This window comes from Vicia villosa, linkage group LG1, assembly GCF_029867415.1.
Source record: "Vicia villosa cultivar HV-30 ecotype Madison, WI linkage group LG1, Vvil1.0, whole genome shotgun sequence".
Lineage (NCBI taxonomy): Eukaryota > Viridiplantae > Streptophyta > Magnoliopsida > Fabales > Fabaceae > Vicia > Vicia villosa.
This window is the reverse complement of record NC_081180.1, coordinates 109426386-109441999: the sequence shown is the minus strand read 5'-3', so window position 1 is coordinate 109441999 and position 15614 is coordinate 109426386. Positions and strand designations below refer to the sequence as shown.

Genomic DNA, 15614 nt, shown 5'->3' with positions numbered 1-15614 from the left:
TGGCATCAAATGATGCAATAATTGATGGTGTAGTGGAGGAAGATTCAGAGAATGAGAGCGAAACTCTGAAGTGCACATCAAACCCTAATTTGCCAATCTGAGTGAGAACAAAAAGAACGAGGAGGTGAAGAGCGATGTGAAACTATGGGTTGATGTTATTCGTGGTAATCGTCAAACCACAAATGGAAAAGTGATTTCGTTTGTGGCACCGATGATTGTGGATGGCATGAAAGAGGTGGAAATTGAATTGGAAGATGTGGAATTGGAAATCCGATACTGGGATACGGCGTTAATCATGTACGCCATAGGAAGAAATCTGAGTATGAATGTTGTAAAGAACTATATGAGGAAGATGTGGTCATTTGTGGCGCTTCCAGAAATGTTCTACAACGAGGAAGGCTACTTCATTATGAGGTTCAAGACAGAGACAGAACGTGATGAGGTGATGATGAAGGGGCCATACACGATTCAAAATATGCCCATGGTGATATTGGAATGGAGGCCAGATTTCTCGATGGAGAGAGATATGCTACACACTGTGCCAATCTGGGTAACTCTGCCTCAGCTACCGCTGCACCTCTGGGGAGAGAAAAGTTTGGGGAAAATTGGTAGTGTCATTGGCAACCCGCTATACACAGATGAATGCACTGCTGGAAAGCTTAGAGTCACATATGCACGCATTCTTATTGAGGTGGATGTTACGCAAAAACTATGTGAAGAGATTGTGATCAAGGACTATGGGGGGAATAAAAGAAAACAAGCAGTTGAATATGAATGGCGACCAAAGTACTGTGAAAAGTGTCAAAAGGTGAGGCATGTTTGCAACACAGAGAAGAAACCTATAGTACAAGTTTGGAAACCAAAAGCAGACAACAAAGGAAATGAAGGTGAACCTAGCAGAAAGCATAATGATGTTATCAGCCCTACAAATGAGAATCTGCAGAGCCCTGTTATGGAAGTAGCATGTTCAGAGAGCCCCAAAGGAAGAACTGAAGTCCGTTATGAAGAGAAGGGCCTATGGACTGTTGTGAAGAATGGAAAGCGTGACAATGGTAAGCAAACGATCATTGATGATAGCTTTAAACATATCTTTAGTCATAATGGATTTAATACCTTAGGTGAATGGAATGGCCCTAAGGTAAACCCCTTTATTGATAAATGATTGTATTTTGGAATGTAAGGGGGTTAAATAAGGTAGCAAAACTTAGAGAGATTAACTCCCGTATTCTTGATTTGCAACCTGATATTGCTATTTTGTTAGAGACTATAGTAAAAAGTGGAAAAGCAGACAATTGTAGAAAGAGGCTTGGTAATAATTGGAATGTTATTAATAACTACAAACATCATGACAATGGTAGAATTTGGATTGTGTGGGATCCAAAGAGAGTTAATCTTGAGGAGATCACTATGACTGAGCAAATGATTCACTGTAGGATGTACAATGTGAGAGGTGAGTTTTTAAACTGGCTCACAGCTGTGTATGCCTCTAATAATCTGGAGAAAAGGAAAGTGCTCTGGAAAGATATAGGTAAGGTTGGAGCAAACCAAATTGGCCCTTAGTGTGTCCTTGGAGACTTTAACAATGTGTTAGGGGTGCAGGATAGAATTGGTGGTAAAGAGGTGAAGGAACATGAGTTCAAAGATCTCAGGGACATGATGGAGGAGACTGGTTTGTTTGATATAGAGAGACAAGGTGATAAATTTACTTGGTTCAATAAACATACTCAGGATCCCATCTACTCTTGTATTGACAGGGTACTAGGAAATATTGAATGGATTCAACAAAATCATAATAAGACTGTGCATACTATGGAGCCAGGTATTTCTGATCATGCTTTGATTTATATTAAAGATGATGCAGTGAGAAAGAAGGCTAGGAAGTGCTTCAGATTTCTAAATGCTGTAACTAGTATGAATGGGTACCAGGAAGCTATAACAAAGAGTTGGCATAGGCATGTTAAGGGATCTCAACATAAACATCTTTGGAACAAGCTCATTAGATTGAAAGCTGTGGTGAGAGGACTGGGTAAACCTCTTATTGGTATAAAGAGGCAGATTGATCAATGTAGAGAAAAGTTGACTATAGCTCATAATGACAGGATAGAATGAACAAGGAGCTCATTAGGGAGGAGAAGACTTGCAAGGAGGAACTTCTCAACCTGAATCATACTGAAGAGCAAATTTTGAGGCAAAGAGCAAAGGTGGATTGGATAAGGCTTGGGGATGGAAAAAATGCTTTCTTCCATGCTTCCTTGAAAGAAAGGCAAAAATAGAAATTCATAAGCAAACTCTGTAGAGAAGATGGCACTGAGATAACTGAGCAGAGAGATTTTGAAGAGGAAGTTATGGATTTCTTTGGAAAATTGATGGGCACTGCTGATACAGGTCTGGAAGGAATTGACATTAGAGCTATGAGGGCAGGTAAATAGTTAAATTGTGAGCAAAGGAAAATGTTTGGCAGTACTGTTACTAAGAAGGAAGTGGAGACAGCTCTTAAGAGCCTTAGGGACCTTAAAGCACCAGGGGTTGATGGGTATGGGGCAAAGTTCTTTAAGGCTTCTTGGAGTACTGTCAAAGAGGATATAATGAAGACTATGAGAGCTTTCTTTGAGGAAGGAAAGCTGGACCAGAGAATCAATACTACCTTGGTCACACTGATCCCTAAACATGCCCAGGCTAGTAAGCTGAAAGATTTTAGGCCCATATCCTGTTTCACCACACCATACAAGATCATATCAAAGGTAATGGCAGGAATAATTAGCAAGAATTTACCTAGTATTATTAGCAGGAACCAGGCAGCATTCATCCCTGGGCAGAATATCCATGAACATGTCCTCATTGCCTATGAACTCATTCGAGGGTACAGCAGAAAAGGAGGGATGCCTAGGTGTATGCTACAAATGGATATAAAGAAGGCATATGATTCTGTAGATTGGATAGCTCTAAAACACATTCTTGCTGAGGTTGGTTTCCCTAGGAGAGTTATTGGGTGGATAATGCAGGTGGTTACAACTGTGACTTATCAATTCAATGTAAATGGTCATAATACAAAGTGTATGAAGGCTGCAAAGGGTTTGAGACAAGGGGATCCTATATCCCCTTGTTGTTTGTGATCCTTATGGAATACTTACATAGGAAGATGGAAGTGTTGAGCAGAAATCATGAGTTCAAATTCCACAAAAACTATGAAAAGATAAAGTTGGTTGACTTAAGTTTTGCTGATGATTTGTTGTTATTTTCCAGGGGTGATAAGAAGTCTGTACAGATGATGATGATGAATTGCTTTAATAGTTTTTCTAGATCCACAGGTCTGTATGTTAACCTAGCTAAATGTAGAGCATACTATGGTGGTTTGGAGCAGGCAGTCATGGATCTGATTGAGAGAGAGACCGGTTTCAGCAGAGGTGAGCTTCCTTTTCGATACTTGGGTATTCCTCTTATGAGTAGAAAGCTGAGCAACCAACATTGTTTGGAGTTATGTGACAAAATAGGCAGTAGGTTAAGGCATTGGAGCTCCCACCTCTTGAGCTATGCTGGTAGACTGCAGATGATACAGAGCACGATTTTTGGAACTGTAAACTATTGGATGCAGTGCATTCCAATTCCAAAGAGGTGATCAAAAGGGCTGAAGCTATGTGTAGAGGTTTTTTCTAGACAGTGAAGGATCACAAGGCTAGGAAATCACCCATAGCTTGGGAGAAGGTCTGTGTTCCTCAAAAACAGGGTGGTCTGAATGTCATTAATATTCAGGCTTGGAACAGGGCATGTATGGTGAGATTTCTATGGAATCTATGCAAGAAGAAAGACAACATGTGGGTAAGATGGATTCATATGTACTACACTAAAGAGGAAGACATCATGGACCTTCCTCATAAGGAGTCACAGTCTTGGATCTTCAAAGGCATCCTAAAGATGAGGAACTATGTAAAGAATAATGGGCTCTGGAGAGAGATGCTTCAGAAAGAAAAGTTTAATACAAGATTGTTATATTGGCAGTTGCTGGAACAAAAACAAGTTGTTGAATGGAGGGGTTTATTGTTTGGTAACTATGCGAGGCCAAAAGCAAAAGTTGTGTTGTGGTCTGCTTGTCATGGGAGACTTGCAACAAAAGATAGGCTCAAAAATTTGGCTTGATCCATGAGGAGAAATGCGAATTCTGTGAGGAAAAGGAAACACTACATCATCTTTTCTTTGACTGTCGTGGCACTAAGTGGATTTGGCAAGAGATGTTGAGCTAGCTAAACATAGAGCATATGATCACAGGGTGGATGCAGGAAATAAAATGGGCTATTAAAATGTGTAAGAGTGTAAATTGGAGAAGGAACTTCCTAAAAGTGGTGCTTGCGGAAACAATGTATGCTGTTTGGAATATGAGAAATTGTAGTGTGTATAGAAAAGATAGTGCTGATAGGGATATAGTTACACATATTATAGAAAAGGTTGTAAATAAAGTGTGGGTGATCCCTAAACTTAGGGAGAGATTAGGTTTTCTAATGTTGAATTAGTGTGAGTTTGTTCACCATAGTTTCAAATCCGTCTCAAAATTTCTACAGGATTGAAATCCATCTAAAATTCGTTTCAATTATATAATAATATTGTTGTCACGATTTTTGTGAATATATGATTATGTTTTAATTTTATTTTATTAAATTTAATTACAATTTAAATGTTTTAAAAATTATAATGGTGCGAGTTGCCTGAATATATAATGGAAGAGTTTCTCTCGCGTCTTCCTTTGTAAACCTTAGTTCAAATCCGATGTGCCTCTGTTGGGACGAAAACTCTCGTTCAAAGCTCAACCTTTTGTAAGTTGTATCTTACTAAATCTACCAATAATATGAAGTTGTTGGGTTATCCCTCTATAGATGCTTAGAAATTCATTTTGTAAGGCGCACACAACCAGACTTTAATCTTACCGAGAAACACTGCATTGGTTTTACTTTCAAATTTAAGGAGAGGGCGGATCCTATAATAAACTGTAACGCTATTGTATGCTTTGGACGAACTTTTATTCTGCCACCCAAAAAAATTTAACATAAAGTATCTATTGCTCTCAAGCATGTATTGCAACTCACTTTTTGAATTCGGCAACCAGAGAGTTTTCTGATCAATCTCCCAAGATAGTTTTACCTTTTGGAGCTGAAAATAGAACACCCATTGGATTTGGATTTGCGGCTGTTGGTAATGCATGAAGTCGCCGGGTGGACTTGCATTGTGTATCATATGGAATTACGTGAGTGGCGATCGATAGGGGAGTTTCCAGGAATTCCACTTGGAGCCATGGATGATCTGTATGGAAAGTTTATTAAAAAAACGTCCACATCAAAGGAAAATTAAATAGGTTATTAAAAAATCAAGATAATAGCAGGTTATGGGTTGTCTCGCTCAATCTGTCAACGAAAACCATTAATAAAATAACCTTACCAGTCAGTTGATGTAAGAATTCCAGATCAAAATAATGAGGAGTGCGCATCGGTGTTTTGTGAGATAACCTTTCTTTTCTTACTTTAGGAATAAAACTGTGATTGTTTGGAGATTGAAAAGCAAAGAAAACTGTGATGGTGAAAAATGGATGTGTATATTTGTATTTTCGTATGTCTTCCTGATTTCCAAGTGCTCTATTTATAGAGAAGTTTATGGCATTTGATGGAAAAAAAACATCTTTTAATTTCAATTCTGCAATCAGAATAACAAACGGATATGTACGTTTAGTGTTCATGTTTAGTTACAAGTGTTGGATTGGTACAGATGGTAGAGGTGTATTGCTTCTATTAATAGGGTGTGAATTCAATCCTTGCAACTGTTTATTTTGAATTAATTTTATTACCGTTAGTAAGTAGGAAACTCCTACCGTAACATCCCGATTTTTCTATTTTATTTAAATTAGTAGCTATTTAATCATTAGTATAATTATTTAATTATTATTTAGTGTGATAATTTTTTAATTATGTGTTATTATGCTAATTATGTTATTTGAACTATTAGTAGAATAAATGAGATAGTAACTATTTGACCTAATTAGTTAGAATGTGGAATTAGGTGGTTTAAGCCCAACAAGAAAGAGATAGTAAGAGAGGTTATGTGAGAAACCTAAGTTAGAAAAAAAAAAAGAAAGAAAAGAGGCTAGAGAGAAAGAGAAGAAAAGAAAGAAGAGAAGGAAGGGAGAACTTGAAGGGAACTAGAAGAAGAGGGATTTTGAACTTAAGGTAAGGGGAAGAATCCTTATTGTTGTGGGTTTATATATATATATATATATATATATATATATATATATATATATATATATATATATATATATATATATATATATATATATATATATATATATATATATATATATATATATGTTATGCTATATTGCTATGGGTAGTAGTATGCTCGGTTGTTTAATCTCTTCATTCTCTTATAGTTTCAATTGTTAAGGTTGTGTTGATTTTCATGAAATTGTATGATTAAACCATGTTTTGTTGTTATGATTGATGACTCATGGTAGAAACATGTTTAAGAACCCTTATGTATGTGCTTTGTTGGTTGTTTGGTGGATTTTGTGTGTTAGAATCGTTTTCCCAAAGTGTTGTCAAAATGGGATTTTTCCCAAATTCGCATAGTTCGCGCCGCGAAGGGGTTGTTCGCATCGCGTAGGGACAGGACGCGCCGCGACCTGTAGGAAAAATTGAAATTTATGATTTTGTTCTTTGGCTTGGGATACTGTATGCTTATGATTTAAGATGGATCTCCATGAATTTTAATAATCTATTCAGTGATGTTTGGATAGGTTTTGAATCGAAAAGGAACTTATACATGAAACTTGTATTTTGGTTAGGTATAAATGTGAATTTGTGAATTGAGTGGATAACATGAATTGCCTTGTGTGCTATATGTTATATGTGATTATTACATGTTATGTGAATGTTTGTTTAATGATAAATGTGTGTTGTGCAACATTTTGGTGGATAATTCAAATTGTGCGAATTATTGTGATATGCTTGGGTAATTAAGATTGTGTGATAATCTTAATTGCATATGTTGTTAATATTGTTGCACATGAATTATTAATGCAGCGTTAAATTAGAGTTATACAAGCTAAACAAAGTTTTTTTTTCGCATTTACGTTTTTTACTATTTATTTTTTATTTCTTCGGTATTCATGTAAAGAGGGTGAAATTCAATATTTAATAGAAAGATAATTTAACTATGCTCAAAAAAATGTAAATATATCAAAAACTACATTGCTTAAGTAGACCACAAAGTATTTTTTTTTGAAAGTCTTCAAACAAAATCTATAATTTTTATTAAACAAAAGGAAAATCTATAATTAAAGGCTGCTAAAACAAAATTTACCTGACAATTTATTTAGGAAAGAAATTCAAAATTGGGAAAGAAACTAAGAAACATTAAAAAGAGTGATAAATTAAATTAATATGTCAAAAAAAAATTTTCATTTCTTACGAATAACAAAACTTCATTTACAGCCAAAAATATTATATTCAGTATAAATTTAATTTACTGAAAAAAAAAAACAAACTTTTTATTTCCCAAAAAAAACATTATTTTTTTTTACTTTTCAGAATAACTAAAGTTTTAGAAAAATTTATTTCAAATTTTTTTAAAAAAAAATATTTTTTGTTTTATAAAATATTTTTTCAAAATAATTAGTTAAACGGTTTAAATTAGTTTTTCATTTAAGTTTGGTTAACTAAATTAGTTATAATACGTGGTTCAGTTTATTATCCATTTAAATAGTTGAAGTTTTGTATGATTCAATGCAATTCAGTTTAGGTATATGGTTTAATTAACTATATTTTTGCACACCCCTAATATATATATATATATATATATATATATATATATATATATATATATATATATATATATATATATATATATATATATTATATATATATATATATATATATATATATATATATATATATATATATATATATATATATATATATATATATATATATTTGCACACCCCTAATATAGAATTCATAATATTTTTCAAGAAAAATTAAAATTGTTTATTTAGTCGTGTCAATGAGTTTTTTTTTTTAAATTATATAAAATCATTAATATTTTATCAATTTATAAATTTTAAAATATTTTACAAAATAATTTTAAAAAAAATGTAATTTTTATAAGGACAGATTTTTCATATATATATATATATATATATATATATATATATATATATATATATATATATATATATATATATATATATATATATATATATATATATATATAGGGTATATCATATGAGAATGCCATATTTATATGAGAACGTGAGAATGAATCCGAACCATTGAATTTTAAAATTAATGGCTGAGATTATAGGTGTATCTTTTTTTTCTCTCTCCTACATCATTTATTTCAAAATGTAGGAGAGAGAAAAAATAGATTCACTCATAATCTCCACCATTAATTTTAAAATTCAATGGTTCAGATTCATTCTTACGTTCTCATGTAAATATGGCATTCTCATATGATATGCCATATATATATATATATATATATATATATATATATATATATATATATATATATATATATATATATATATATATATATATATATATATATATATATATATATATATATATATATATATATATATATATATATATATATATAAGGCCGTCTCAAACAATTCAGAGGCCCTGTTCTAATATTAAAATAGGATTCTTCATAAAAAAAATATAAATAAAATTATTATTTATTTAAATCATAAATAACATTAATAACCTTATCTTTATAAATAAAATAAAAAGAGTTGTGCTACTTATATCAACATTTTGATTTTAAGTTGTGGTTCTTATATAATTTTATAATAAATTATCGAGATTGAATTAATTCATGAAATCTTTTTTTTTTACCCTTCTCATATTCGAAACCAAACTTTCTATGAGAACATGAAATTCCTTGCTATTCTTGATTAAATCCGCAGTAGAATTGGATAAACAATATTGAGGTTGAATAGTAAATCAGATTAAGAAATAATAAATAATTAACATATAAATTCTAAATTATTAAATCAACAATTAAAAAATAAATTCTTAAGTTTATAAAATATGTTAGAAAATATTAATAAATAAAAAATTTATTAAATTTATAGAAATAAAATAACGAAGAGTAGGGGTGCTCGCGGTGCGGTTTGGGCGGTTTTGACGGAAAAAAATCATCTGAACCGCAAGAGAAAAAATAGTGCGGTTTGGTTTGGTTCGGTTGGCTTTTAAAAAAAATCCGAACCAACCCAAACCAAACTAATGCGGTTTGCTTCGGCTCGGTTGGTTCGGTTTTTTACAAATATTTTATTGAGCCATACATACACATATGGATGACAACATAATTTTGTATTTAGACATTCATACACTATCAAATAACAACAAAACTCGTCATATTTTGACAACAATTTCCATTTAATATGTAAAAATTAAATTAGACAAAAGTGGAATATTAAACATAAAATAATAGCATAAAATAATATAAAAATTATTATAATGAAACAAAAAATTGAATAGACGAAAGATTAGTGAAGGTGAAAAAGAAAAAAAAAAGTGTTGAGAGATTAGATAAGAAGATGTGCGATAAAAATGAAACTGAAATACAGAACATTTACATAAAAATAAGAAGTTGAAAAAGAAAGAATATAAGAGAGTACAAAGACTATAGAAGAAGAGAGAAGACGTATGTTGCAAAGAAGGTGCGATAATGTTATTAGAGATTTGAGAAGATCAGGACTGAAATTATATGTGTAAGAATGAGAAAAGTGTTCGTAATCATAAGGCTAATGTATAATAGGTTTAAGTTTGGGTTGGATGTGAGTTAAGTAAATTTTAGGTTGTAACATAATGCGGTTTGATTCGGTTTAGTTCGGTTTACAAAATACAAACCGCGAACCGAACCGAACCATGCGATTTTGTTAAAAAATGACCCAAACTAATCCGAACCAAATGCGGTTTTTTGCGGTTTCGGTTTGGTTTGGTTTAGTTTGCGGTTTTCTATTGGGTTGGTTTGGTTTTGAGCACCTCTAACAAAGAGAAAGTTATTTAAAAAATGAAATATTAAAGAAATTATATTATGACATGACTAGCCTTTACTAGTTTTATGCTTTTTAACGTGCAGTTGTTTATTGCTTTTTTCAAAACCTCTTAGCTGGTACTTTTTGCCAAAACGGAACAACAAAAGCTGCTGTGATAATAATATACTATCTAAATGATCTAGGTTTTATAGTTTTTTTATTATTTATTAATTTGGGTTGGGCCTAGTATTAACTAAAAATATGAGGCCCTGGTATTTGGAGGCCCTGTGCAGTGGACCAGACTGCACAGGCCCAAATCCGGCCCTATATATATATATATATATATATATATATATATATATATATATATATATATATATATATATATATATATATATATATATATATATATATATATATATATATATATATATATATATATATATATTTGGTATTTTGTGTGAGTCAAACACATGATAAAATAATTGTTATCATATCATATCCTTATCATGTTTTGTATCCTATCCATTTTTTTTAAAATCTTTTGCATCTTGTAAGTTTTTATCTAACAATAGAGTCTTTTTAATTTAGTTGAGTTTTTGTGATCTCAATATATTTTATATTCCCTAAATATAACTTATAATTTTTATATATTTTTAATAAAAATATTATTTGGTTTTAACCTATTTTCCAATCATAAAATATATTATATATTAATATAATTTTTATTCAAAGATCGTTCATTGCATTATTACCTAAATTTGTTTAAAATGAAATAAGGTTTTCATGATATACTATTTTCTTATGATATTTATGTTGTTTGTTGACATTTTTAAAATCTTAAATATGGTTAAATAAGTTTATTAATAAATTAATATATAATTATAATTATACATTAACAATATTTTATATTGGGTTAATACCCATTTTGTCCCTTGTCATTTGGGGCGAATCCAAAAAACATCCCGGTAAAAAAACACAGATTTTTTCTCTGCCATTTGAAGATTTCCCCGTTTTACCCCTCAAGAAATCTAACCATAAAAAATAACAATAAGGCGGGGGTTTTTAAAAAATCGCCAATTTTTTTTGAAAATTATGATTATATTAAACCATAAAATAGTTTAAGTACATAAGCAACCCATAGTGTTCAGCCAATTTGGCAGGGGTGGTTTTCAAATATCAACAATTTGATAGGTTTTTTTTTCTCCGAAAATCCCCAATTTGGCAAGGGGCAAATGACATGAACTTTACTTGGTAATTGGTGGCTAAATTCTTGAGGGGCAAACGGGGGAATATTCAAGAAATATGTGTTTTTTTTACAGGGAAGTTTTTTGGATTCACCCCAAATGGTAGGGGAAAAATGGGTATTAACCCTTTTATATTGAACATATATAGTGCATCACATAGACTAATCAACTAGTTGCATGAAAAGTCTAAAAGTCTGCTCCAGAGTCCTAACTCTGCCACTAACCATAAAGATGATTTTTTGGGTGGGTCTTGCCAATCAGGTCCACCAGGATCAATGATTATCCTTAGTTTGAACTGTTAGGGAAATGGTCGATGATAACTATGGTGAAGATTTTTTCATTGGTTGTGGCATTATGTCGATGTTATTTGTCAAATATGACCGAGTGTTATAGGTTTCTAAAACTGACGAAGCTTTCCTGCTAGATGAAGCATCTGGTGAGAAACCATTATGCTATTGTGTTATGAACAGTGGAGGAGCAAAGGGTTGTGTTTGAAAAGCCAAGTCCATGAATGACGTACCATCTCAAACCATTATTCATAAGGGAAAAGGTGGACGAAATGTCGGTGAACAAGGTATATGTCGATGGAGGTGCATATGTTAATTTGATGCATCATACTTTGTTCAAAGGGATGGGAAAATGTGGTGCTGATCTTCGACCACACAATATGGTTTTATCCAATTATGAAGGAAAAACCAGTAATATACTGGGAGTCATCCATGTAGAGTTGGTAGGTGGTACAACCACCAGGTCGAAATTGTTCACGGGGATAAATTTCAAAGTGAATTAGAATCTACTGTTAGGCCGTGAATGGATTCATGGCATAAGGGCGGTACCATCAACTATACACCAAAGAATCATTATTTGGAGAAAAATGGCATCGTAGAAAATATCTAAGCCGACCAAAGCTACTATAGAATTGATGAAAACAAGGTTGGACAGAAGAACTTCGATAAACACTTGGCAAATGTTGCACCTTGTGATGATGCAACAGAAGTTTACACCCCTACTAAAAATGCAAACCATTTTCAAAACTTAGATCCCGACTATGGATTTATCAGGGATACTGAGGAGTCAGTAGGACCTGAAGTGGTGAATCCACCTACGGGGTGGTCTGTGGTCGACGAAGATGACACTGACTCAGAAGTTTTGGCTCGGATTTCGACCTATATGGTTGAAAATAAACTAAAATATGTTTTAGAAGCCAGGAAATTGCAAAGTTTGGATGTCAAAGCCAGCGATGAAAATCATGAAAATGGCCAATTCGGCCAAACAACAGCTTCAGGAAGTCGGAGGCTGGATTGTATCTACGACAATGAGCGTTTGGGGTTCAAAAAATACCCATTGATTTCAATGCAAAGAATGCAAGCACAAGATCCATCAGAAAAAGTAGATTTGGGAGATGGCGACTCTTGGAGCGTTAAAGCGGCAAGCAACAAAAGGAAGTATTTGTTTAGATATAGGTTATATTGTATCGTCTCCACATGGATTAGTGATTGAAATGCCATTCAACGGGTTCCACAATTATGAATTTGGTTTTGAATGGGTACACATAAAAACGGAAAAGTAAATATCAACACAAAAAGAATTCATTCTTCAGAGAGAAGAAACTTATCAAACATGCATATAGTATACTGCTCGTCAAATGACAACAGTCTGTAACTTCTTTATTCTTCAAGCCTTTGAATTGCTCTCTTTGCCTTATTGGTTTGTTTACTCAAAATTTCATCTTTGGAGCTTTATTCCTCATTGCTCCATACATGCTCAAATAACTGCAAAATAAATGGAAAACTATTAGTCGGTACATAAATGAATCAAATCTCGAGTATAAACAAAGTATATGTATTTACACACAAAGCGGGGGATTATTCACAGAATTGCAACAAAAACACGACAAGTTCCATACAACTATATATGCAAAAACACTCCAAAATGACACTTATTGGCGAAACCAAAAGGCCAACCTATATAAGCGCAAAAGTCGATCCCAAAATGAACGTAAAGTTGATCAAACTATTGAGACAGTATAAGGACTGCATTGCCTGAGATTACGGTGAGATGTTTGAGTTGATTCAAAATATGATTGAACATCATTTGCCAATTCAACCAGGAAAAAAGCCAGTGAAATAACGTCCTCGAAGGTTCTCCCCAGAAATCACGACAAAGATAAAGCAAGAAATCAAAAGATTGCTTAAAATCAAGTTCATTATAACTGCAAGGCACGTCAAATAGTTAGCTAATATCGTACTTGTGATAAAGAAAAATGAAACTATTTGAGTATGTATGGATTTTAGAGGTTTGAACAACGCAACACCTAAAGATGAATATTCGATGCTAGTGGAAGAAATGTTGGTTGATTCAGTCATAAGTTTCGAATATTTAAGTATGATTCATGGATATTCTGGATATAACCAGATTTTCATAGGAGAAGAAGATATACCCAAAACGGTGTTTCGATGCCCGGGTGCTCTGGGGACATATGAATGGGTTGTGATGCTTCTCTGCTTAAAAAATGTCGGGGCAGCTTATCAAAGAGACATAAATGCTATGTTCCAATAAGGAAGCGGGATATGAAGCCTTATTCACTCGGCTCAAAATCTTGAAAGATTTAGGTGCAAAAGAAGTCAAAATAAATGGTGATTCAGAATTAGTGATCAAGCAAATCACACGAGAGTATAAATGTATTAAAGAACACGTGTTAATGTATTTTGTAATAGTAAATCGACTTCTGGAACATTTTGAAGTGATGAGCATCACACGTGTCGCATCTGGGTATAAGGTGTCGAATGATAAGCTCGGAGATTTTATCAAAGTAAAGGAGAAAGTTATTTCGACTGCAATATCATCGTCAAATGTGTCACTCCCAAAAGCTGGGGGAATAAACTCTATACGTAATTTTCAAAAAAAAATTCCATCGATAATTTGACAAATTTAGATTGGCAAAATCCAATAGTGGAGTATTTAAAGAATCCAGTCAAAAATACTGACAAGAAAATAAAGTATAAAGCATTGAGTTATGTTTTTATGGGAAATGAATTGTTCAAGAATACTCCTGAAGGTGTATTACTTAAATGTCTTGGAGAATATGAGTCGTACTTGGCAATATTTGAAGTGCACATTGGAACATGTGGTGCTCACCAAGATGGCCATAAAATGAAATGGTTATTATTTCAAAGGTGTTCACTGGCCAAGCATATTAAAATATTGTATTGATTTTTCCAAAGGTGTCAAGAATGTTAGAAGCATGCAAACATTCAACATGTGCCAACAAGTGAATTTCATGCAATTATTAAATTATGGCCTTTTCGAGGATGTGAATTAGATATCATAGGTAAGATTCGGACAACGTCGTCAAAACTCCAAAATTTTATTCTAGTTGGAATAGACTATTTCATAAAGTGGATAGAAGCCAAAACTTTGATCAAGGTAGATCAAGAATCAATGATTTAATTTATTCAGAAAACATCATCTATAGGTTTGGGATTCCCGAAACAATTACCACACATCAAGGATCAGTTTTCATTGGTCGAAAGATGCATGACTTTGCGTCTGAAATGGGGTTTAAATTAATGGCGTCCACACCTTACTACGCTCAAGAAATTGGTCAAGTTGAAGCCGCTAACAAAGTGATAATTGGCTTAATTAAGAAGCATGTTTCTAAGAAACCTAAGAATTGGCATAAAACATTAGACTAGATATTATGGGATTGTCGAACATCCCCTAAGAAGACAACAAATTTTACATCTTATATTTATACATTTTGTGATAATATCGTTTTGCCAGTCAAAATTTATTTGCAATTAGTAAGGATACAGCGCCAAAACGAAATTGCCTCAGAATAATATTGGAGCATGATGTTTGACGAAATAGTGGATTTATATGAAGAAAGATCGGTCGTGTTAGATGTGTTGATGCAACAAAAGAGCGAGTTACTAAGGCTTATACTAAAAAGGTTAAGGAAAAAACATTTACAGTAGGTTATTGCGTATGGAAAGTGATTTTACCTAAGGATCGACGAGATGGAGCCTTAGGAAAATGGTCACCAAACTCGAAAGGACCATTTCAAGTTATTCAAACATTTACAAATAATGCTTATCAAATTGAAGAATTGAGCTTTAATCGACGAATCTTAAAAGTGAATGGGAAATATTTGAAAAAAAGTAAACCTATGCTTCCAGAGATTCGAATCACAATGGAATAAAGAATACTATATATATATATATATATATCGGTAGCCAAAATGGAACAAAAACCAAAATGGCATTCATAAACATTCAAAATGATGGCAGTCATAAACATTCAAAATGGACTACATGAAGGTCAAAAGCAAGCTAGCCTCGACA

The 15614-nt window shown here is 32.8% G+C and overlaps 1 protein-coding gene across 1 annotated transcript; it reads left to right on the top strand.

The window, feature by feature from the left end:
* The first annotated feature begins 211 nt into the window (after window positions 1-211).
* On the top strand, window positions 212-2109 carry LOC131651258 (uncharacterized). Its single transcript, XM_058920934.1, has 3 exons — window positions 212-1052; window positions 1262-1450; window positions 1592-2109. The coding sequence occupies exons 1-3, from the start codon at window positions 212-214 to the stop codon at window positions 2107-2109; spliced, it is 1548 nt and encodes a 515-aa protein (XP_058776917.1).
* Window positions 2110-15614: the final 13505 nt, after the last annotated feature.